Raw genomic sequence first — 21,017 nt, forward strand, 5'->3', positions numbered from 1 at the left:
ATCTTTAGAAGAGCCTTTACTTAACTGGTTCCATTATTTACCCCTCTGCTTCTACAATACTTAGTACCACCATCTACAGTCTCCTCTGTATATTGTAATTGTGTTTTATCTTGTATATTCTTTTTATTTATTGTTGTTTTCATTCTGTAAAGCACATTGAGAAGCCACCTTTAAAGGTGCTATATAAAATAGATTTTTTAATTATTATTACGTAATGGGTATCATAAAGTAGTAGATCCTTTGGAGGAATGCTGTAGGGAGCTCCACTGTAAGTATGTGATTGCATTGGAGTTGGCTGTTTTTATTTCAAAAGTGAGGTTTTATCTGAAGTATATGCACTCTTCTGTGGCCATGTAAATGAAAGTGCATTGCTCAGCTGGATACAGTCAGGGATTTATTTATTATAAAACCATGCTGCCTTGATACTCTGTTATATAACTCAGATCCTCTATAAAATGAATATACAATCCTCTATAATGCAGTGACATTTGCCTGGATTACTTGGTTAGTCATTTGTGTTGTGCTTGATCATGAAATGCAGGTGGGGTGGGTAGCACGATTACACTTAGTTGTTTCCTCAGCTCTTGGATTCTGGGTTTTATTCGGACTGGGGTGCCCTCTGTGTGAAGTTTGCATGCTCTCCCTTTGGCTGGTTGAAATTTCTCTGGGCGCTGTGGTTTCTCCTCACGGTCCAAAGACATGCTCTTCTGATTACCTGGCATCTCTAAATCGCCCTCTGTGTGAGCAGTCAGGAGAATGTGTGTGTCCCCTACAATGGAGTAAAATCAAATTCAGAGTGTACTGACTTACCACATTCCTGCTAGGTTACACCGTGGTTTACTGCCAAAGATAAAGGTGTCACTCAAACTTGAAGCATAGATTGGCAAAAAACAGGTTTGGACTATTGAGGAATTAAAACGTACAGTACCTGAAGGGTTCTTTGAGAGTATATATTCATTTGCTTTGCAGGATTGTTTGGGGTACAAATGGAAAGTTGGTTGTGAGCCTTAATATTTATACAGTGCAACCTGTCTATATGGGGACCAAAATAAAACAATACTTTTTCAGGTTGTCAGATTTGTCACTTGTTTGTGTTTCTGTTCTCAGGTGGGAGACATCGTGCTAGTTAAAGAAGACGAAACCTTCCCCTGTGACCTAATTTTCCTGTCGTCCAGTCGAGAGGATGGGACGAGTTTCGTCACAACGGCCAGTTTGGATGGAGAATCCAGCCACAAGGTCAGAACAGTGACTTCAGACTACATGGGGAATTATCTGTTAAATACATTCTTGCTTTTGTTTTAGGGGAAAGAACACATTTGGCACGCTTTTCAGCCTAGCATGCACAGTACTTTCTGCCTAACATTTGACTTTTGAGTGAGTTTTTGCATTTTGGTGAAATTATTTAAAAAGTAATAGTTGATACAAGGTACAGTAGGTAGAAATTATTGCTGCCTCTTCCAGAGTTACCTTTTGAAATGCTTTTATAAATGCAGAATATGAACTAACTGTCCTTTTTTTAAATGATTTGGTTTTGTACTTATTTTGCTATTTTTGTTGTGGTCCTGGCATGTACTCCATTTTGTCTCCAAAAGACAAACTGTCTTTTTAAGAGAGATTACCTGTTATTGTTAAACAAGGGGACTGTTTCTTCATAATGCTGCGGATTTTCAGTTAATATACCAAAACACATCTAAAGATGCATTAATGATAAAGGGAACTTATGTAAACATCAAAGTGGAAGTAAATGAATTAATATTATATTATTATTTTAAATAATGAAAATGGATTAAAATAATGCAACCAGGGTATTTGAATGCTGAGATTGTTTTGAGGGATTTTAAACAGGAAAAAAAACATTCTTTTTGTATTATTACTCATCTGAAGACTGAAATAAGGAGGATATAGAAGCACAACATTTGTTTTATTTTGAGTTGATTTCTTTTGAACACCTTTCCTCTTTTATTTGACCTGCTTCACAATCATTTGAACGGTTGGTTCACAGTCTCTTTTTGGTGGAATAGTTTCATAACGGTAAAAAGGCAAGTACACAAAAACATCACGAAGTGTACACAAAATCGAATACAACACAATCTATTAGAAAGGATAAGTCTATAGGAGTAAGGGACTGGTTTAAAAAAACAGTAACCTTTGAGGTGTTATCAAACACTGCAATTTCACAATAGCCTTTCAACATGACTGTTTCACAACTCTCGAGAGGTGTACCTTTTCCTCAAGATTGGGAACTGAACCCCTGGTGACTGCTTAATGTTCATTGTACATATTGCCATGAATGAAAAGAACTTCTGGCTGTATAAAGGAGGGCCTTGGAAAAGGTGACAAAAAATTATTGTGCTCCTCAGTGTTTCTTGTTTTTGTAGGATCTCTGGCAGCTGTGAGGTGATATCCTCCGGGCCAGAGGATGTGTGGGAATAGAAAATTGTTTCTCAGTAGAGCTTTGTAATCACTGCTGTAACTAGGAGGGAAAAACAAGGCCTTGTGAAGAGGGAATTATTGATTTTGTATGTCAGGGACAGACCCACAAGTTTGTCACAAAAATTTTAAGGCCTTTAAGACAAAGAACATAAGAGCAGTTCCAGATGAGAAGGCCATTTGGCCCATTTACCTCATTTGCTAGTTTTCTTTACATAGTATGAATTCTGACAAGTGTGCTGTAGATAATATCCTGCTGTTTCAGATGCTCATTTGCTCTCACAACCCTTTGGTACGGATGTGTCCAAGTTCATAATACATGTTTCTTTTTGTTCCTTTGCTGGCTTTACTGTAAAGACGTATTACGCTGTTCAAGACACAAAAGCATTCAACACGGAAAAAGAAGTGGATTCTCTCAGAGCAACCATTGAATGTGAACAGCCTCAACCTGACCTTTACAAGTAAGTGACACAAAAATGGCCTTAACTCCAGCATAGACTGAGGGAACATAGTTGTACCACCAGGAATACTTAGTGTGTGCTTTGGTTTCACTAGGATTTTAAAGAAATATTTATTTTTTAGACCACTAACAGATGGGAATAATTTTAAAAAATCCTCTTCTTGTGCATTATCAGGGTTCCTAGTTGGAATATGTGTGTTTCTAACTTAACATTGTATGCAAATAGTTCAATAAATCACAACAAAATACATCAGACTTCACTATGTGTGTCTAGCAGCTACTCTCTGTAACTGTGAAATTCTTCACATGTCTGCATGTAAAAGCAAATACAGCGTAATTCAGGATGTGAACAGCCCTGATACAGATTATGTTAAAACTTCAGTGTTCAACAAAAGAAATAGTTTCCACTATAGGGAGACTTCCTCCAGACTGTGGTGGGATGCACATTAGCTGTGGCTGGGAATCCCAGTGTCCGTGCTGAATTGGTCAAGCCAGTCAGACAGGCGGTGTGTTCTGTTTTTATAGGAGCGGAAGCTATGAGAAGTGGGATCACTATTGTTTAATACCTGACAGTGAGCCAAGTCTCTGTCTATGTAACACGTAAAGCCTTACCAGTTGTTGCCAAGCTTTGTAAGGCAGTATTTGTTATAATATCACCAGCTATGACAATCCAGAACTGGCAATGATACAACATTACCAACATTCTGAAGCCATGTTGCGTGGCCTCAGAAAGTAAGCTGGTGATAGTTTGTGGTGGCAGCATTTTGTAATGGGTAATGTTGACCCTGCTGTGTGCCAGCCCAGCCTTTTCTTTCTTCCCACAGTAGTGAGACTGGTCAGAAGCTCTTGGCTCAGGGATGAGTTGGCAGAGACAGACTGTGTGGCGCAGCCTGTGAGAAAGATAACTTGGAAATGCTTGATCAGAACGTTTGGCAGATGGGATTAGATTACATCTACAATTCTTACAGCAAACATGCTAAGGGAGAGTAGGGAAAGGGAATTGTCCCGAAAGGTCATACCACTGATGTAAATAACAGACACTGACCAGCTTGGTGTATTGGCCACCAATTAAAATTACATGAGAGAATTCTTTTGGAATGAAGTTGAATCTTGAATGTGTGCATTTTTTTTTTTAGAGTTCATACCCCTGTTGTGTCTAAATTCAGATTTCTGCCCAACTCAGGATGGTGTATTTGTTTTTTGTGTTAGAAACTTTTCAGTTTCTAAGCTTGGCAATGCCAGCTGCCTTTTAATGTAACGACTCATAAAGACTGGGTGAACGCAATGAGTAGAATATGGATAACAAAACTGTATTTTCACTTTTTACCTGCTCCTGTTCAGTCTACCAACAAAAGTGCGCATTGATAAAATGAAATCAGCCATCCTTTTAGCAATGCCAAAGAAGTATTGCTATTCCCTGCCATTTGTAATAGAGCTCATCACCACATTTAATCTGCTTCAAGTGGTTTCAGTTCTTTTTTTTTATATGCAGTGGGGGAACTTTATAAAATATTCTTCTTCCATCTTGGTGTGTACATCAGCTTATTAAAATGCAAACATTGCATGAGGTGCAATTAAAGAACATTTAAAAACATTTAAAAGTCTTTTTTGCCTAATGTTTCTCAGGCCAGAGGATAATAATAATAATAATAATAATAATAGTTGCTTACACTTTTATATAGCGCTTTTCTGGACACTCCACTCAAAGTGCTTTACAGGTAATGGGGACTCCCCTCCACCACCACCAATGTGCAGCCCCACCTGGATAATGCAATGACAGCCATAGTGTGCCAGAACTCCAGAACGCTCACCACACATCTGCTGTTAGTGGGGAGCAGAAAAGGGTAATGAAACCAGTTCAGAGATGGGGATTATTAGGAGTCCATGTATGGCAAAGGCCAATGGGAAATTTGGCCAGGACACCAGGGTAACACCCCTACTCTTTCCAAGAAACACTCTGGGATTTTTAATGACCACAGAGAGTCAGAATCTCAGTTTTACGTCTCATCCAAAGGACAGCACCTTTTTTTTCCAGTATAGTGTCCCCATCACTATACTGGAGCATTAGGACCCACATTGACTGTAGGGTGAGCGTCCCCCGCTGACCCAACTAACACCTCTTCCAGCAGGAACCTTAGTTTTTCCCAGGAGGTCTCCCATCTAGGTACTAACCAGGCTCACACCTGCTTAGATTCAGTGAGTTGCCAGTTGTGAGTTGCTGGGTGATATGGCTGTTGGCTGAAGGAAGCTATTGATTATAGAAAAGTAGTAAACAAGAATATTTTAGCTGCCTAGGTCCAAAGTTTTTGTGGGTTACTGGAGAGTGGCTACCAATACATGGAAAGAATGCTGTGTACCTGAGTATTAGCAGATATAAAATCTTTTCAGATGTCAGTAGTTGTAAGGCCTCTCAGTCACCTAGAGAGTTTAAGTCATTTTCCAGTGCAGTAATGCTTTGCATGTAATCAGTACAGACTAGGTATCTTGTGTGAGAGGATATCAAACCAGCTTTCCATTCTGTTTTATAAATAATTCTCATAATCAGTTGCTTATATACTTTTTTTGTAGCTCACAAGGCTTCAATTTTTTTAAGCTCATGAAAAATAATGTACTATACTGATGTATCTTTTTCCAGTTAGAATTTCTGTTTGTTGCTGTCAGTGTGTTTTGAAAAAAACAAACAGAATTAAAAGAAAAAGCAGCCATGGGGTCTGTATTGAAACGTGCAGTCGGGCCTGCTTATTAGCTTTTGTTCTGTAGGTACTGACACTAAGATGCATAGGATTAATTAATTAATCTTAATTTCTATTGTTAATGCCCATGCTGTACTTGAGCGGGAAACCGTCAGTGTCTGGAAAGATATACCCCCATGTCTGCCTTTGCGAAGCATGAAGTGTTAAATAAGTAATGCTGTTTGTTTCAGTGCTGGCTGGCTGAACACATCTTGTTTTCCTCTTGCAGATTCGTGGGGCGCATTAATATTTATCAGGACCGGGACGAGCCCATTGCAAGGTAAATTGGTCTTATTTTTTTCCCTTAGTCAGGCAGGAAATTGATTTTGAATGTAATTGCCTATTTGTTATTCAAAATATTGCATTGTCTTTTAGGCAATTGTATCTGAAAAAACAATTCCTGATTTTTTGTGTGGCTAAGTCATTCCTAACTTATTTAAAGGTAGTTTTTTCTTAAATAATGAAGAATCTTCACTTTGTATTTTATGGATGATTCACATAACATAGAGATTACATAACAAGCAGATTGTGTTTTAATCTTTATATCATTTGAAAATTAAATTATAGTAATAACTAATCATTTTCATCTTCATGTTCTTATATGACAGTTATATGGAAACACTGGTATTTTACAGCATTTTTCAAATGTGGCAAAAGCATTATTTCAGACTGTTTAATTAGATATTTACTTTAATTAGGAGCCTCTGACAGAGGACAGAAATTGGCATAAATATCAACTTATTTATAGGCTTCAAAATAAGATAAATTGACAGGAATTTATCATAATCTTTCAACAAAACACTTTAGGCACCAGCAGAGAAATCTGCCCTTTCTTGCATTCGGTTTTTTTTGTCAGAACAGCTTTACATTGATTCATTGCAAAACTGCAAGCCAGACTGTTGTTAACAGTTCTATCTGCCTTGTTTTCACTGACTTGTTTCTAATCTCCAATTAAGCATTTGATAGTCTTTTGAGATGTATCTACAGTATAATCCACTGTTTTTTTCCAAGTGAATCTTTATTGATGATATATGCTTTTAAAAGAATGAATGGCCTTAATTGATTAAAAAATAAGTACTGGATTTCATTCAGTGGTGTCAGTTTGTGACATTCCAACACGCATTATGTTAGATTGATTCTGGTTCTTGCTGTTTGTATTTAGGGTTGTAGATAAGTTAAGCTGTGTTTACATGTGATTGATTTTCATTTCCAACACCCAAAATTCTAATCTCCAATCCCCAACAACGAATGCAATTTTGGCTTTTGAGTCTGCTAATTAAGATTGGGCTGTTGTAGCAAACAAGATGTAGTTTTCTGCATTTAATCCATTTTGTAAATTAGCGTAATGTATAGTTTAGCTTTAAAAAAATGGCTCTGCTAAAAGTTTGTTTTCTAATGATTATTACAGGCCATTGGGATCTGAAAATCTCCTTCTTAGAGGGGCTACACTGAAGAACACGGAATACATTTACGGTAATGGATTAATCTGACTTAACATTTCATGGTTTATGATTTTAAAGCTCAATTACATGCTTTCAGGGGCTGTGTTAAGTTGGTAAAACATAAATGGGGCATAACTGCACTAATACGTCATTTGTGTCACCGTTTTCAAATATGAAGAGATCACATTGATCACATCACATTGAAGCATATTGTACTTAAAATGTTAGTATTACCATTTTATAACAGTTAAGAGAAGCTTAATAGTTTTTTTGAACAAGCAGTTTTGCTGTGATTGCATGTAATTCTAAGGGAAATATCAAGCAGGTACAAAGTATTTATGGAATATGCACAAATCATGTTAAACTGGTGAGTGACAAGGCAGGTTTTCCATATAATGGCACTTTGCCACTTTACTTTTGCGTAACTTCTGCCTTTTGCTGTTTTGCCGTTAGTAACTCTTGACTTTAGTGCTTCTGACTGGGTTGTTGTTACAGGTAAGTAGTGCAGCCTAGGTGCAGTATTTCTCCCGCTGATCCACTGTTTTCATTTCAGCTGTCGCCATCTACACAGGCATGGAGACCAAAATGGCCCTGAATTACCAGTCCAAATCCCAGAAACGATCGGCTGTGGAAAAGTACGACTGCTGCCATGACTTGCCGTTTTTCCCCTTCTAGAGTGTTTTGGATTTACCTGCAAGTACAGTGTAACATTGCACTGGTTCGAAAGTTAGCTCTCGAATTTAGTCTTCTCTCCTTTCATAAAGAAACATGCATTAAACACGTGTCGGATGGAACATGTTAATTGATTGCCTTTCACTACAAAAACTTCTCATCATGGGGTAGCTTATGTTTGGGTTATATGTAACGTATATGAATGAGGCTTTCATGGAGAACCATAATGGCGCCAGGTGGCACACTTTGGTTAACACGTTCAAAACGAAAATCCACTCGTGGGGTGGCCGTGATTTCTAACGTGCCTCGGAAGTTGGTGAAACAGCATGTTTTTCATGACTCAGTCACTAAACCCCAATGGACTGTTGTTATGTTTGTCTAATCCAGGTGACAGAGGAATTATTCAGTCTTTTTGTGAGCCTGTTTCTTTTCCTTGTTGCCTGCTTCCCAAGGCCATTTCCTCAATTAGCTTTTCTATCTGGACTGACTGTCTCCCAGACTACAGCAGATTCTCACAGACAGCCCGGTTATGATTTCAGTTCCAATTGAGCAGTGGACTGTGCAATCAATCAGTGTGGTCTCTCTGATGCTCCCGGTCCATTCTTTCTGTAACCCTTTAAGTCCAAGCCTGATTTGTCACAATCAGTAGTGCTCCCAATAACCACTGTTACAGATTGCCATTATGGAGGGTGAGAAGCAGTTTTGAGATAATAAGGCACTATTGGGATCAGCTCTTACAGAAGAGTTCGAATACGCTAGTAAAGACTGAATTAACATGTTGAAAATCTGTCTTCAAAAATCCTTCATGTGGTCGTAGTAGTAAACATTTTATCTTATCTTAGATTCTTTTAAACCAGTGGTTCCCAATCCTGGTCCCGGTGACTCTCCCAACTACTGGTTTGTGTTCTATCCCACCTTAGATAATGGAAGCTTTACTCAATCTAAGAAGTTGCTTCAATTTTTAATATTTGTATTTTATCTCTCTTAACACAATGGTTATAGCTCCAACACTTTTAGGTCTCCCATCCAGGTACCAGCCAGGCTCATACCTGCTGAGCTGCAGTGGGTTGCCAATTGTGAGTTTCTGTGTAGCTGCTTCCCACCGATAGCTGGTGTGTGCTTGAGTGTACTGTGCACATTTTGGCTGCCTTTGCATCATCCATTATTATTATTAGGGCTCAGCTAGAACAAAAACCAATGAGGTGTGTGGGTCACCATGACCAGGATTGGGAACCTCCGTTTTGAACTAAAGCTTAGTCACTTTCATTAATCTGCTTCACAGAATACAAAGTAAGATGAGTCTCATAGCCAGGAATGTGCCAGGCTGTGCCACTCACCGCCTGTAGCAGGACGAGGTACTGGGAGTAGAATGATTGTTCAGCTCTGGAAGTTTATCTTGGTTACACAACAGTAACCTCTTACAAAAATTAAAGAATGAGTGTGTACAGAATTTTGGTTTTCTCCTCCCACTGTTAAGGTAAGAGGTGTAGTAATGCCACTGAAGTAAAAATTGGAAGATTTTGAAGCTTTCTTTCCAGATGTGACAGACCTGTTATCTTTATCAGAATTATATTTTGAGAACAAGATGACTAACATTGTCCCATTTTAAATCCAAAAAGATAGATATCCGTGGTAGCATTTGATGTGCCAAAGACATTTAAATAACTTTAGAGAACACTCTGTATTGATATGTTACATACTGTAGCTGTTAAGGCTGTCTATTTTTCAGCCATTTTCTTCATAAACATTTCTAGTACAGTAGATTGTGGTTTTGTGTTCCACAATCTATAATGTCACAACACCACAATGTACTAGAGATGTTTGCTCAGGATACAGCTGTAGTAATTGTGGAACCTCAATAGCCATTAAGTGTTTCAGTACAGAATTTTCTCTAAACTTAATAAAATAACACTTTGTGACGTCAGATGTTTATGACACTTTATTCATATTTTCATAACTGAAATGGAGACATTACATTGAGCATCTTGTGACCTTTATCTGGAGCCACATAGAATAGTCCAAATCCATTTCTGATGGATCTGTATGAATTTTTAATTCCAGGAAGCCAGCTGCAGTTTTGTTTAGCTGGTGTACAGTATATATGTACTGTATGTTGCCATGCCTGGATCTGACCCATGCTCTGCTCTGCTTTCTTTCTCAGGTCCATGAATGCTTTCCTGATTGTCTACCTTTGCATTCTGATCAGTAAAGCTCTGATCAACACTGTGCTGAAATACGTCTGGCAGAGCGACCCGAATAGGGACGAGCCCTGGTACAACCAGAAGACTGAATCTGAAAGGCAGAGGAACCTGGTACGTCAGTCACACGTAGTTCAATCCCTGCCAGTATCTGTTGAATATAAAACAAAACTTTGCCTAAAAATGACTATATGCCCCTTGCTACTGTGAAAGTTTTTCTTCTTATATGATACAGATTGAGGTGTTCTGCACTTTTTGTTTTGGATTTGAGGAGCTTCTTGCTGAAGTTACTGGATTATACTGTAAGATTGAGAAATGTATGCGTTTTCCCTGTAAATGAAAGCTGTATTCTATTCCACTGAATCATCACTAAAATTCCAAAGAAAGGGAGTGATGAGATGTTTTTAGACATTGTAACCCATTGAATTGCATTACAAGTAAAACTGTGAGCTGGATCGCCTGAACGCCTGAACCTTGTTTTCTTACAGGTTTTCCAAGGTGAGGGGTGCTGTACTGTGGAATTAATTCTCACTTGAAGTCCCTCTTTCTGGTTCTTTTGGGTTACAGTTTCTGAGAGCTTTCACGGATTTCCTGGCCTTCATGGTTCTCTTCAACTACATCATCCCAGTGTCCATGTACGTCACGGTGGAGATGCAGAAGTTCCTGGGCTCCTATTTCATCTCCTGGGATGAGGAGATGTTTGACGATGAACTAGGGGAAGGCGCACTGGTCAACACTTCAGATCTCAACGAAGAACTGGGGCAGGTGGGACAATGAAAAGCAGAGTTGCTCTATGCGTTAGTGAAAACAGCTGTGTATTTAAGCTGCTGATCTTTGTGGATCTCCTTGAAAATACTTGAGCACACATGCCTGGGATTTCTTTCAGATTTTAGTACCTTACATTTTGGACCACGTGTTTCTACACTCAAGAACACCTTGAAGTATCCAAAATGCATGAGATTTCTTGATTCTCAGTGCCTCTTTACTGCTGCGAGTTAAACAGCAATCAACTAATGTTTTACTGTTAACATCCCATCTGTCTCTGCTTCCAGTTTCTGATTTTCATGTCAGCCCCTGTTGGTTTACAACCAGGCAAACGGAGCAGAAAGGAGGAAGCTAGATCTTTCACAAAAACGTTTGATCTGATAACTGGATTTTATAAGACTATCTAAAGGGTACTTGATCTCCGTGATCCAGCACAAAGGGACCCCTGCACATATCAGTAGTGGGGCGATGGAGACGCGGACCTGAGAAGCTGCATGAGTTATGTATGAATGTCAGGAAGAAGCACCAGCCTATGCTGCAAATCGCAGTTCTGACATTCTGTAACATGCAAAGGCACCACTAGTAGCAGCTCTGTATTCTGCGATGCAGTTCCATTGTACTGCTATAAATGGCGATATAAGCCTAATATTGGAGAAGCTGACACCCACAATATCAGGTTATGCATGGTGCTGTGTATAGTATAAAGAATTAATGACGGTGCATTTTTGTGAGTTAAAAATCTTTATGGAGGGTAGAATTTTCCTTTTTAAAATTGTTTAAAAATCCTTTTTACAGGAGCAGTTATTTCTGTTGTATAGGAGTAGTTTAGTTGGTATTTTATGTAGATGTGCAAGTAGTATAATGTTTTCTTTTTCAGGTGGAATATGTCTTTACGGACAAAACGGGAACATTGACGGAAAACAACATGGAGTTTATCGAGTGCTGTGTCGACGGTCACGTGTACATCCCTCATGCGATTTGTAATGGTCAGATTCTGCCTGGCTCTTCTGGTATTGACATGATTGATTCCTCTCCAGGAGGGGGTGGGAAGGTAAGTGATACAACAGCCTGAATCGCTAGCAAACGCTTCTCTCATCTACAGAAAAGCATTTGTCTGATCGCACTGTGGACATCCTAATGCAACAACAAGCTTACAACATGAGCTGCAGAAGTTGGGTTATTACCGTCACTGTCCTCATGTTTTCTGTTTAGGTGTGTGAGACAGGTGTAGGATCATTGGCAGATTGACGCTTTATTTACAGTGTGAGGAAGAGCAAAAAACCCGAAACAAAAGCCTAAGCTATCCTTTGAGCTTCTAGCACAACTTCTTTGTGATTTGTCTCTTTAAGCTCAACCTGGCAGATTAGCTGCTTATCCCCTCTGGACCAAAGTCTCGGTCTTTGACTCTTCAGAAACTCCTGTGTCCACAAAAAAATTCCACCATTTGCTCGCTTGGTCAGCCAGTTGGATGCTTTCCGTGTTAGGCCAGCTACCAGGTATGTTTTGTTCTAGACTAAGGAAGAAATTAAAACCCTTTGTGCCCCCCCCCCCACCCTCCAAAAAGAAGGAAGGCTTCTGTAAGATTTTGCAGACATCTGTGAAACCCATCTTGGCTTGGAGGCCAAAGCTATCCTTAAACGAATGAAGCACAGTCAGATTTGATACAGTTGGAAGCAAAAGTGCTTAGCATTCTTTGCTGAACATTCATACTCCTAATCTCCTCACTGGAACATGTTGACGGGGAAGTAAATCCTAATGAGTATACAGTCCATTACTGAAGTTGCTTGCAACAGGATTTTAGGCGTCATCAGCCCATAACAGCTCTGCTTGCCCTGCTGCGTCCCAGAATGATCTGGGGATGAGGCTGTACACACAGCGCACCGTTTACCTCGTCTGCATTCACGTCTGATCTGCTGCTTCTTGAGGTGTAGTGCAAGAAGTTGTTTTCCGCGTGAATGCAGAGACTTGAAATTAAAATGTGCTTTACAGGTGTGCTTCATCTATCACACAACTTTACAGCTGATCATCATATATCAGGTGCAGTGAAACAGTATCAGAAAACACCTGTTTCAAGTGCAATCTGGGATGTTTTTCCACCTGTACTTTGATGGGGTTTCTTTTTGCTTTGTATGAGCACTGTTTTTTAGGGTGGCTTATATTTTCTGTTCACTTGCCCTAGTAATCGCAGGATGGTTGGTTTGACCCAACCTCAGTAAGCATCTGAAATGCTTTCCCTGTGCCCTCTTTCCCACAGGACCGCGAGGAGCTGTTCTTCCGAGCCCTGTGCCTCTGCCACACGGTGCAGGTGAAGGAAGAGGAGACGGTGGATGGGATAAAGAAGGGCCTCCAGCAGAGTAGCAGGTCCTCCTCTGTCTACATCTCTTCGTCACCCGATGAAGTGGCACTGGTGGAAGGCATGAAGAGGTAGTCCTAGCACAGGAGCTTGCACTAACCAGACATGGAAACTGCAAGTGTCAAAATGTGCACTCCACCAACTTGCTCGTTTCTTTTGACCACAGACTGAAATCTAAAATATATATTTCAATATAATTTTATGAAGTTAAAAAAGTATCTTTTTTTTTTTATTCTGCCAGCTGTGATGAAAATATGTGTTTGCTCAGGTGGTCCTGAGCAAATCCACAGAGTGGTGACCTACATTATCAGCGTCCTCCAGCTAAAAACTCTATTAATAATGCCAATCTGGAGCATGGTTTTAGTTTTATGCATTTTAAAACACAAATATCAATGTCTTCGGAACATCTTCGGAATAAAGCCAGCATTCCCAATCAAGTGTGCTCCATTTTTGTATTGTATGTGTTCATAATATTAGCCAACATTATGAAGAGGTCAGTAGTGTTCTTTAAAATGCTTTTATATGGATAAACATAAGGATAATAACAGGATAGTAATTGTGTGTTTTGTAGCTTGTTATGCACAGATTATTTCATTAAAGGTGCTGCTGTTATGTCATGAGCGTATCTTAATTAGTGTCAATTGGGGAGTTCTAATGCCAGATAAAAAGAGCAAATCCTGACCAATTAAGTGAGACCAGGCTCTTGATTGTCAGGAGATTGGCAAGCCTTTCCTGATTTCAGTTAGCACTGCATGTACAGTGTCTTATTCTTGCCACTGCTATACTTTTACTGAAAGACTGCTGACTACTGTGTTTTTCATTCCAGTGTCATGCACTTAGCATGTTTCAAAAACGTTTCATTTGTCATTAACTGTATTATCCTTGTAATTATTGTGTTCTGTTCCACTTTCAGACTAGGCTTTACCTACTTGAGGCTGAAGGACAACTTTATGGAAATTCTAAACAGAGATGATGAAATAGAAAGGCAAGTGAACAGTTCAAATGTTTTGTCTTAAGCTACTATCTTTCTATCCATTTGACCATCTGTATCTGTTTGTCTATCCATGTAATAGTTTGGGCGAAAACTCTTTTAGTAGTGAAGATTGAGCAAGGACACTATGTAAGGCGGGTCATGCAAGTTCTGTGCTGCTGTGTTGTGAAAGCCTAATCCTAAAGCTGAGCGCAAACCAACAATCTTTTTTTTCAGGTTTGAATTACTGGAAGTGCTGAACTTTGATTCTGTTCGAAGACGAATGAGTGTTATTGTTAGGTCCAGCACAGGTATTTCATCTAGTTCTTCAAATGTACTTGAGAAGTTAATATTAAGAACCTAAAGATGATTTCTAGTCACATGATGATGGTTGGTTTTTAATCTCACTGACTGTTCTTACCAAGAACCATCACTTGTTCTCTGCTTTGTAATGCATTAACAACCAGTTTTTGTTGGGGAAAACATCTTGTTGGACTAAGGACATTTTTAAACTTTTGGTTTGATTTTAGTTTTTGCACATTTATTTCATGTTGTTGATATAAACAGTAGCAGATCACTGAAGTATTTTTACTTGGTATATTTACCAAGATTTACCAGAGATTACTTTCTGGATCTATGTCATTGTATAAAGTACTTTATTATGGAGTGTCTTAAAGCCCTATTTAGTTTTTTTTGTGGTGAAACATTAAGCATTAGCCTCCAAATTTCTTATATCTTTAGCAAAAAAAATATATATTTACAGTAACGTCTTTTATGATATCCCAAAGGATCTTAACAGTAAAATAGTACAGGTAATTTTAAATGGAAAATGTAATCCCGATTTTTTTTTTTATTCTTTATTGTAGGAGAATATTATCTGTTCTGTAAAGGTGCAGATTCCTCAGTATTTCCCAGAGTCATCTCAGGCAAAGTGGAGCAAGTCAAAGCAAGAGTAGAGCACAATGCAGTGGTAAGATAAAAGTCTGATTTTATGACAGGATGTTAAGGATATCAAGTATTCTTTAACAATCTTGAATATCAACCAAGTGAACCTTGTGAACCATTAAATAATTCTCACCTGATTGTGGCTTTTGAAAGATTTTACAGTGTCCTGCTTTTCTATATTAGTACTGTATTTGTTAAGTGTGAGGGTGGCCTACAGCAAAAGGTATAAATCATCCCAAACAGGACATGAAGAATTGCTATATGGAATTATCTTTCTTTGTGAGTTGCAGTTTCATGGTTTGTTTCTGCCATTGTTTGAGTTGGACTCGAAAAAAAGAGTCATTGTTCCTGTCTGGAACAGTGGCGTAACAGGGATAATAGTTGTGGAGCCAGCATTATCTTTCCTTAAATTTGCTTGTTAATGGAATAGTTCTTAATTAAGGGATGAATTTGGATTTGGTACTGTAATGTAAAAACACAAGTTATAAGGCTACAGAGAAACAAAGGCTTTTTAAATTGCCTTAAATTTCTGCATTTTTAGAAGCAGTTATTCACACAGTCATGCCTTTTAAACCTGTGCGTTAGTAGTGCGTGTTGTTCTGTGTGCTGCACCTTGACTTCATGTGTAGCTGGTGAAGGAAGTGTCTAGAACGCTTTTGCTCTTGCGTTTTGGTTGCAGGAAGGCTTGCGAACACTCTGTGTGGCCTACAAGGTGCTCTCACGGGAGGAATTTGAAGACGTGTGCAAAAAACTTAACAATGCTAAACTGGCTCTGCAAGACCGGGATAAGAAGCTTGCTGAGGCCTACGATGTCATTGAACGTGATTTCATTCTGCTGGGAGCAACAGCAGTGGAGGACAGGTACGTTAAAGGAAGAAAGAAAAGGTTTCTACTTGGCGTTCTGTATTGCATGTGTAGCTCCTGTTCCAGTTTCACCTTTTTATAGCATTCCACATAAATGTTGAGGTTTCAGTTTCACTAGCTGGCAAAGATGGTTCTTTTTACCATGATTGACTGAGAACTTGCTGGACAAATGCTACTGTTTTAGTGAAGTGATTTAGATTTCTAACATTTCTCCATAATTTTGGAGAATAATCCTTGGTGGTCACTTTGGATTATGCAATCACGTGCTGCTCACTGTCATGTTGTTCATATTACTGTGCCACTGGAATCCACTGCAATACCAAGTTTGTCTAAAATGGTGAACGGCCTAATCATCTCTGAAGATGCACATCAGTGGATTAGCTACATATGAACCGTTATCTACAAACACAGATATATCGTATGTGTTCACCTGCTATGCTGTTCTTTTATCTCTTCTGTACCAGGATTAAAGATACTATTATGAGTACCAGAGTCTTACCCACCACAGGCTGTTTATTCCCACACTGTCAATAAATAGACAGCCTTATAGAATTTGTACTAATTTTCCAACTCAAATCCCAGCTTTTAATTTTAGTTCTGTGCCAGTAATTAAGTTTAAATGCATACATAATCAATAACTCAGTGCTGTTCCTGTCAGTTAATAACTAGCTAAAGTACTTACAAGACCCATTGTATTGATTAAGGAAGTGTCCTGCCGCTGTTAATGATCTAATAGAGTAAACCCTGACATTTTAAAATGAATCTCATTTATACCATGTTCAATTGCTTTTAAGATTGTGAATAATTGTACTGAGAATGACCTTTATAGCATAGCATATTAAGATAGAGAAATTTAAAGGCGAGTTTATTGTTAAACTGTAAAAGGATGTTTATGGAGATGATATTTTTTTTATGTCAACTATTAATGACACCTAAGTAACTGTATGTAGGGAATCTGGTAGATTTCTGAAATGCTGAGGTGGAGTTTTGCATGGATTAATTCAAAATGAGCTTGACCTCAGAAATGAATGGCTGTTTCAGAGGCAATGAGACCAGGAATCAACAACACAGAGAGCAAGAGATTTTGTTCTACTTTGGCAGACATTACACAGCACCTCTCTTTTTAAATGTTTCCTTGTGTACCTACAGTATTATGTTTTTTTTTCTCCTGCACATAAAAAAGGGATTTCATACAAATCAAGAAATCTGACATGATGGAAGTGACATCCGTTTGCTGTCTTCACACTCTGGGTTCTTAAACAGCCGGGAAGCCAGTTTATTTTGAAAAGTGTGTACATTCAAGAGTAGGAGGGATTTTTGAGATGCTCATTATTAACTTTCTCACTATGTGAATACAAGATACAAGTAAATAGCATATTCCTCTAAAGTATATTGTTGTCCCATTTCACTTGACTTATTGTTATTATTTTTCAGGCTTCAGGACAAAGCCGCCGACACTATTGAGTCCTTGCACAAAGCAGGAATGAAAGTGTGGGTCTTAACGGGGGACAAAATGGAGACGGCAGCTGCCACCTGCTATGCCAGCAAGCTCTTCAGGAGGAGCACCCAGATCCTGGAGCTCACCACCAAGCGGACAGAGGAGCAGAGCTTGCATGACGTCCTCTTTGACCTCAGCAAGACCGTCCTGCGAAACCATGGGAGCCTCACCAGGGACACATTCTCAGGGTCTCTGTCCTTTCTCCTTCCTCCAGTGTAGGACGTCTCCCAGCAGGAAGAGCTGCTGGTCATTCCAAGTCCCATCCCTTTTATTCCATGGCTTGTTTCTGGCAATTGAATTTGACTAAACCTCTGGATGTTTTTTTTCGGCACTATCCCAAGCGCTGGTCTGTTTAACACTTTAGTGGGCTGCTTGGTTTTATCTTGAATGAGCTCGCCACTCGTAGTTGTCCAGCTCCTGGAATGAAATCCTCTGACATTTTTGATTGTGTGATGCCTGAGCGTATTTTGATTTTTTTTCCTTGTAAGGGGCGGGGGTGTGTTTGTACTGTGTAAGCGTTTCCCAGAGTTTAGAGAAGGGGCTAATTCCATACATCTGTTTTCCAGCTGCATTATCCAATACAGGGTTGTGGGGGTGCTGGAGCCTATCCCAGCATGCAATACACCCTGCATGGCACGCCAGTCCATTGCATAGCAGAGAGTCACAGACGCATGCGCTCACACCAGGGCCAATTTTCCCAGAAGCCAATTAACCTCCCAGTATGCATTTGAGCTGTGGGAGGAAACCGGAGTATCCAGAGGACGCCCACATGAACGTGGGGAGAACATACAAGTTCCAGGCAGAGAGCACCTTAAGAATCGAACCCAGGGCCCCAGTGCAGCGAGGCAGCAGTGCCAACCACTGTGCCACCGTGCCACCCGGGAAGGGGTTAATAATTTTTTCTGATTATCACATAAATGAAATTGTGAAGAGGAGAAAACTACTATGCGTAGTGCGAAATACTGTTTATTAGTCAACTACGGGGGACTAAAATCTAGAATGCAGTAAAATCCCAAATTCCCGTCATGCTGTTTTGTCAGAATTATTTTTTTCCAGAGTGAGAGTGATCGGATTGTAAAGTCTTATTCATGCCCTGGGGCAGGATGCAGCCTTGAAGTGTGTGAATTCACTTGAACGCACACATCTCTGTTCAGTAATCAGCACTTATTTTCTATGGCCTCCAAAATACAGTCTCTAAATTCGATGTCCTTATTATTCGCCACAAAAAAAGTGGAAATATTTTGTCATGTGGATGCAGATGAAACGGAAAGCAAAGTCATTAGAGAATATGGCACTACTTTGTACGGCTCAGAGGCTACGAAAGAGCATATAATAACCATATCTCTGCTCACTGTTCTCTCTTGGTCATGAACGAATATGTCACCTACTGTATACACATTTGTTTTATGTGGTTGTGGCAGTCAGGAGCATTGGTTCTGTAGGTTACATTTGCTCGCGAAGGAAAAACATAAGCTTATATGATTTATTTTAAAGTGTCATCTTTATGTGTACTTTGCAATAATTCTGTGAGTGAACTATATAGCAGGAAAGTTCCTTTTACTGAATGAACTTGACCTCCACCCATTTTGTAAATGTGGGTTTTTGCTGGAAGTCAAGCTATTATTTAGGAATTGGTGGAATTGTATCTTTTCTGTATTGAAGTGACACTGTGGTATTAGCTGTAACGTGAGCAGTCAGTACCAAGTTGTGGAGTAGGTCTTCCCTTCCGGGTTTCACCTCTTATGCATGTGTTTTATCTTGCCTGTCTTTTGCTGTTAACCTGTGATATTATTTCCCTGGCTCCAGGCTTTCCCAGGAAATTCAAGATTATGGTTTGATCATCGATGGAGCCACCCTGTCTTCGGTCATGAAGCCAGCGGAGGACGGCAGCTCGGGCAATTACAGAGAGATCTTCCTGGAGATCTGCAGGAACTGCAGTGCTGTGCTGTGCTGCCGCATGGCTCCATTACAGAAGGCCCAGGTCCCTCATCGCCGATTCTTCTACACTCTTAACACATTGATTCACAGTCTGTTATGAGCGACCATGGGGTTCTCTGCAAAGCAAAGCAGATTTCGCTCTGCTCTGAGCATTTGTTAGTTAATAGACTATTTCATTAGTATTAATGAAAGGAGCAGTGTTGTGGTGACTACTCTGAAATGGATTGAAGGGTCAACTTTTTGAAAATCTCTTGTTTGATGCCGATATAAATTGACAGTCACTTGGATTGGTAAATGTGATGGATTAGCTACCTGCTCGTGCCCATTTTACCTTTAGTGCTCGCATTTTTGAAGACTGCTTATAATTTGATTTAAGAGTTGCTTAAGCTTGTTTTCTTCTCTCATTAACTTAAGCTGAATTAAGTGCAAGCTGTTATCACATATTCTGCACAGTGGTGTGTATTGACAGATCAGTTTTTGCTAGATTATTGTCTCCACTTTGTAATAATGGATAAAAGGATTTTATCGCTCATCTGATGGGGGTATACGTTTTTTGGGGGATCTTTTGAGTGTATTTGAGGTATTTTACTTATTAAACGCACCTAAGTGAGGGACACTCAGCCTTTGCTCCTGAGTATAAAGGAATGCATTACTGAGTATTTTGTTTCTTTTAAGAAGCCTCTCCCCATTCATTGCCCTTGTTACTTCCTGTCACAGAAATGCAGTCTAGCAAACTTTGACAAACTATTTTTGCCATCTCTGATGTGGTACTGTCAGAATGTTTTACTCTGAGTTTTTCCACTTTATTTTGTGTTACTGCTGCTGCTGCTCCTTGTCCGATCCAGGGCTGATGGGAAGGGAAGAGGGTAGAGGCTGCAGAATCTTTTGGACAGCCTACAGGGCGTCAAGTTCCGTCATGTGGATGAATCAGATGAAGTTCAGTTTCCCCCACGCTGTTAAGAATGGTGGTGGTGTTGGCATTCTGTGCTTTGAGGGGACAGTGTAGGGGAGTAAGCCCACTGCAGAAAATCATGTCTTTTACAACAGACTCTAATTGGACACACCTTGGAGTCGTTAAAGCCAAATTGAACCAAAGTGGTTGATGCTTCAAGGTTAGGGAGTCTGCAGCCATTAGTTATGAGTTCATTACCACAGCTCAGGAAAAATAGAAATGTTCTTGCATATGACAAAACAATTCAAATCGTTTTTGCATGGATTGTGGTAGTTGTTTGTGTTATATTTTTGAAGTTAAAATGATTTTAGCTTTTCTTTTAGTGTGTCTATTCTAATAGCATTAATGACCAATTGGGGGTTTTAATGTCAGACATAACCTGAATTTATCTTAAGGCCTTAAGGAATAGTTATACGGTTGCATCTAATTACAACTGCAAAAGTGATTTACTATATATGCACCTTCCTATCAAGTGTGTGAAACATCATCCTGGTCAAAAATGCTCATCAGTCTTAAGCACATTTCTGCTTAGAATAGTTAAGACACAAAGTTAATAATTTGCTCAAACATTGAAAAAGTGTTTTGGTGGCAAACTATTTTGTAGCTAAGCTGTCCCGTGACGCAACACGCGATAAAACAAGTTGTACATCATGTTGTTCTTGAAAACAAAACTCAAAAGATGTTTATCGTTACAGATTGTAAAACTGATCAAAGCATCCAAGGAGCACCCCATCACTTTAGCAATTGGGGATGGAGCCAATGATGTTAGCATGATCTTAGAGGCACATGTTGGGATTG

General features: G+C 39.4%; 1 protein-coding gene across 3 annotated transcripts in view; it reads left to right on the forward strand.

Moving 5' to 3' along the window:
• atp11a (ATPase phospholipid transporting 11A) overlaps nucleotides 1-21,017 on the forward strand; it is an 84,721-nt gene that overhangs the window by 41,294 nt on the left and 22,410 nt on the right. For all 3 annotated transcript variants that reach the window (XM_088913625.1, XM_088913626.1, XM_088913628.1), the window contains exons 6-21: nucleotides 1,108-1,236; nucleotides 2,788-2,891; nucleotides 5,852-5,902; nucleotides 7,031-7,095; nucleotides 7,618-7,699; nucleotides 9,898-10,048; nucleotides 10,502-10,699; nucleotides 11,577-11,750; nucleotides 12,954-13,123; nucleotides 13,966-14,037; nucleotides 14,260-14,333; nucleotides 14,889-14,992; nucleotides 15,647-15,828; nucleotides 17,266-17,517; nucleotides 19,136-19,310; nucleotides 20,915-21,017. In XM_088913625.1, the coding sequence (XP_088769751.1) occupies nucleotides 1,108-1,236; nucleotides 2,788-2,891; nucleotides 5,852-5,902; nucleotides 7,031-7,095; nucleotides 7,618-7,699; nucleotides 9,898-10,048; nucleotides 10,502-10,699; nucleotides 11,577-11,750; nucleotides 12,954-13,123; nucleotides 13,966-14,037; nucleotides 14,260-14,333; nucleotides 14,889-14,992; nucleotides 15,647-15,828; nucleotides 17,266-17,517; nucleotides 19,136-19,310; nucleotides 20,915-21,017 (2,086 nt within the window). The remainder of the gene's footprint in view (nucleotides 1-1,107; nucleotides 1,237-2,787; nucleotides 2,892-5,851; nucleotides 5,903-7,030; nucleotides 7,096-7,617; nucleotides 7,700-9,897; nucleotides 10,049-10,501; nucleotides 10,700-11,576; nucleotides 11,751-12,953; nucleotides 13,124-13,965; nucleotides 14,038-14,259; nucleotides 14,334-14,888; nucleotides 14,993-15,646; nucleotides 15,829-17,265; nucleotides 17,518-19,135; nucleotides 19,311-20,914) is intronic.

This window comes from Atractosteus spatula, chromosome 4, assembly GCF_055471065.1.
Source record: "Atractosteus spatula isolate fAtrSpa1 chromosome 4, fAtrSpa1.hap1, whole genome shotgun sequence".
Taxonomy (NCBI): domain Eukaryota; kingdom Metazoa; phylum Chordata; class Actinopteri; order Semionotiformes; family Lepisosteidae; genus Atractosteus; species Atractosteus spatula.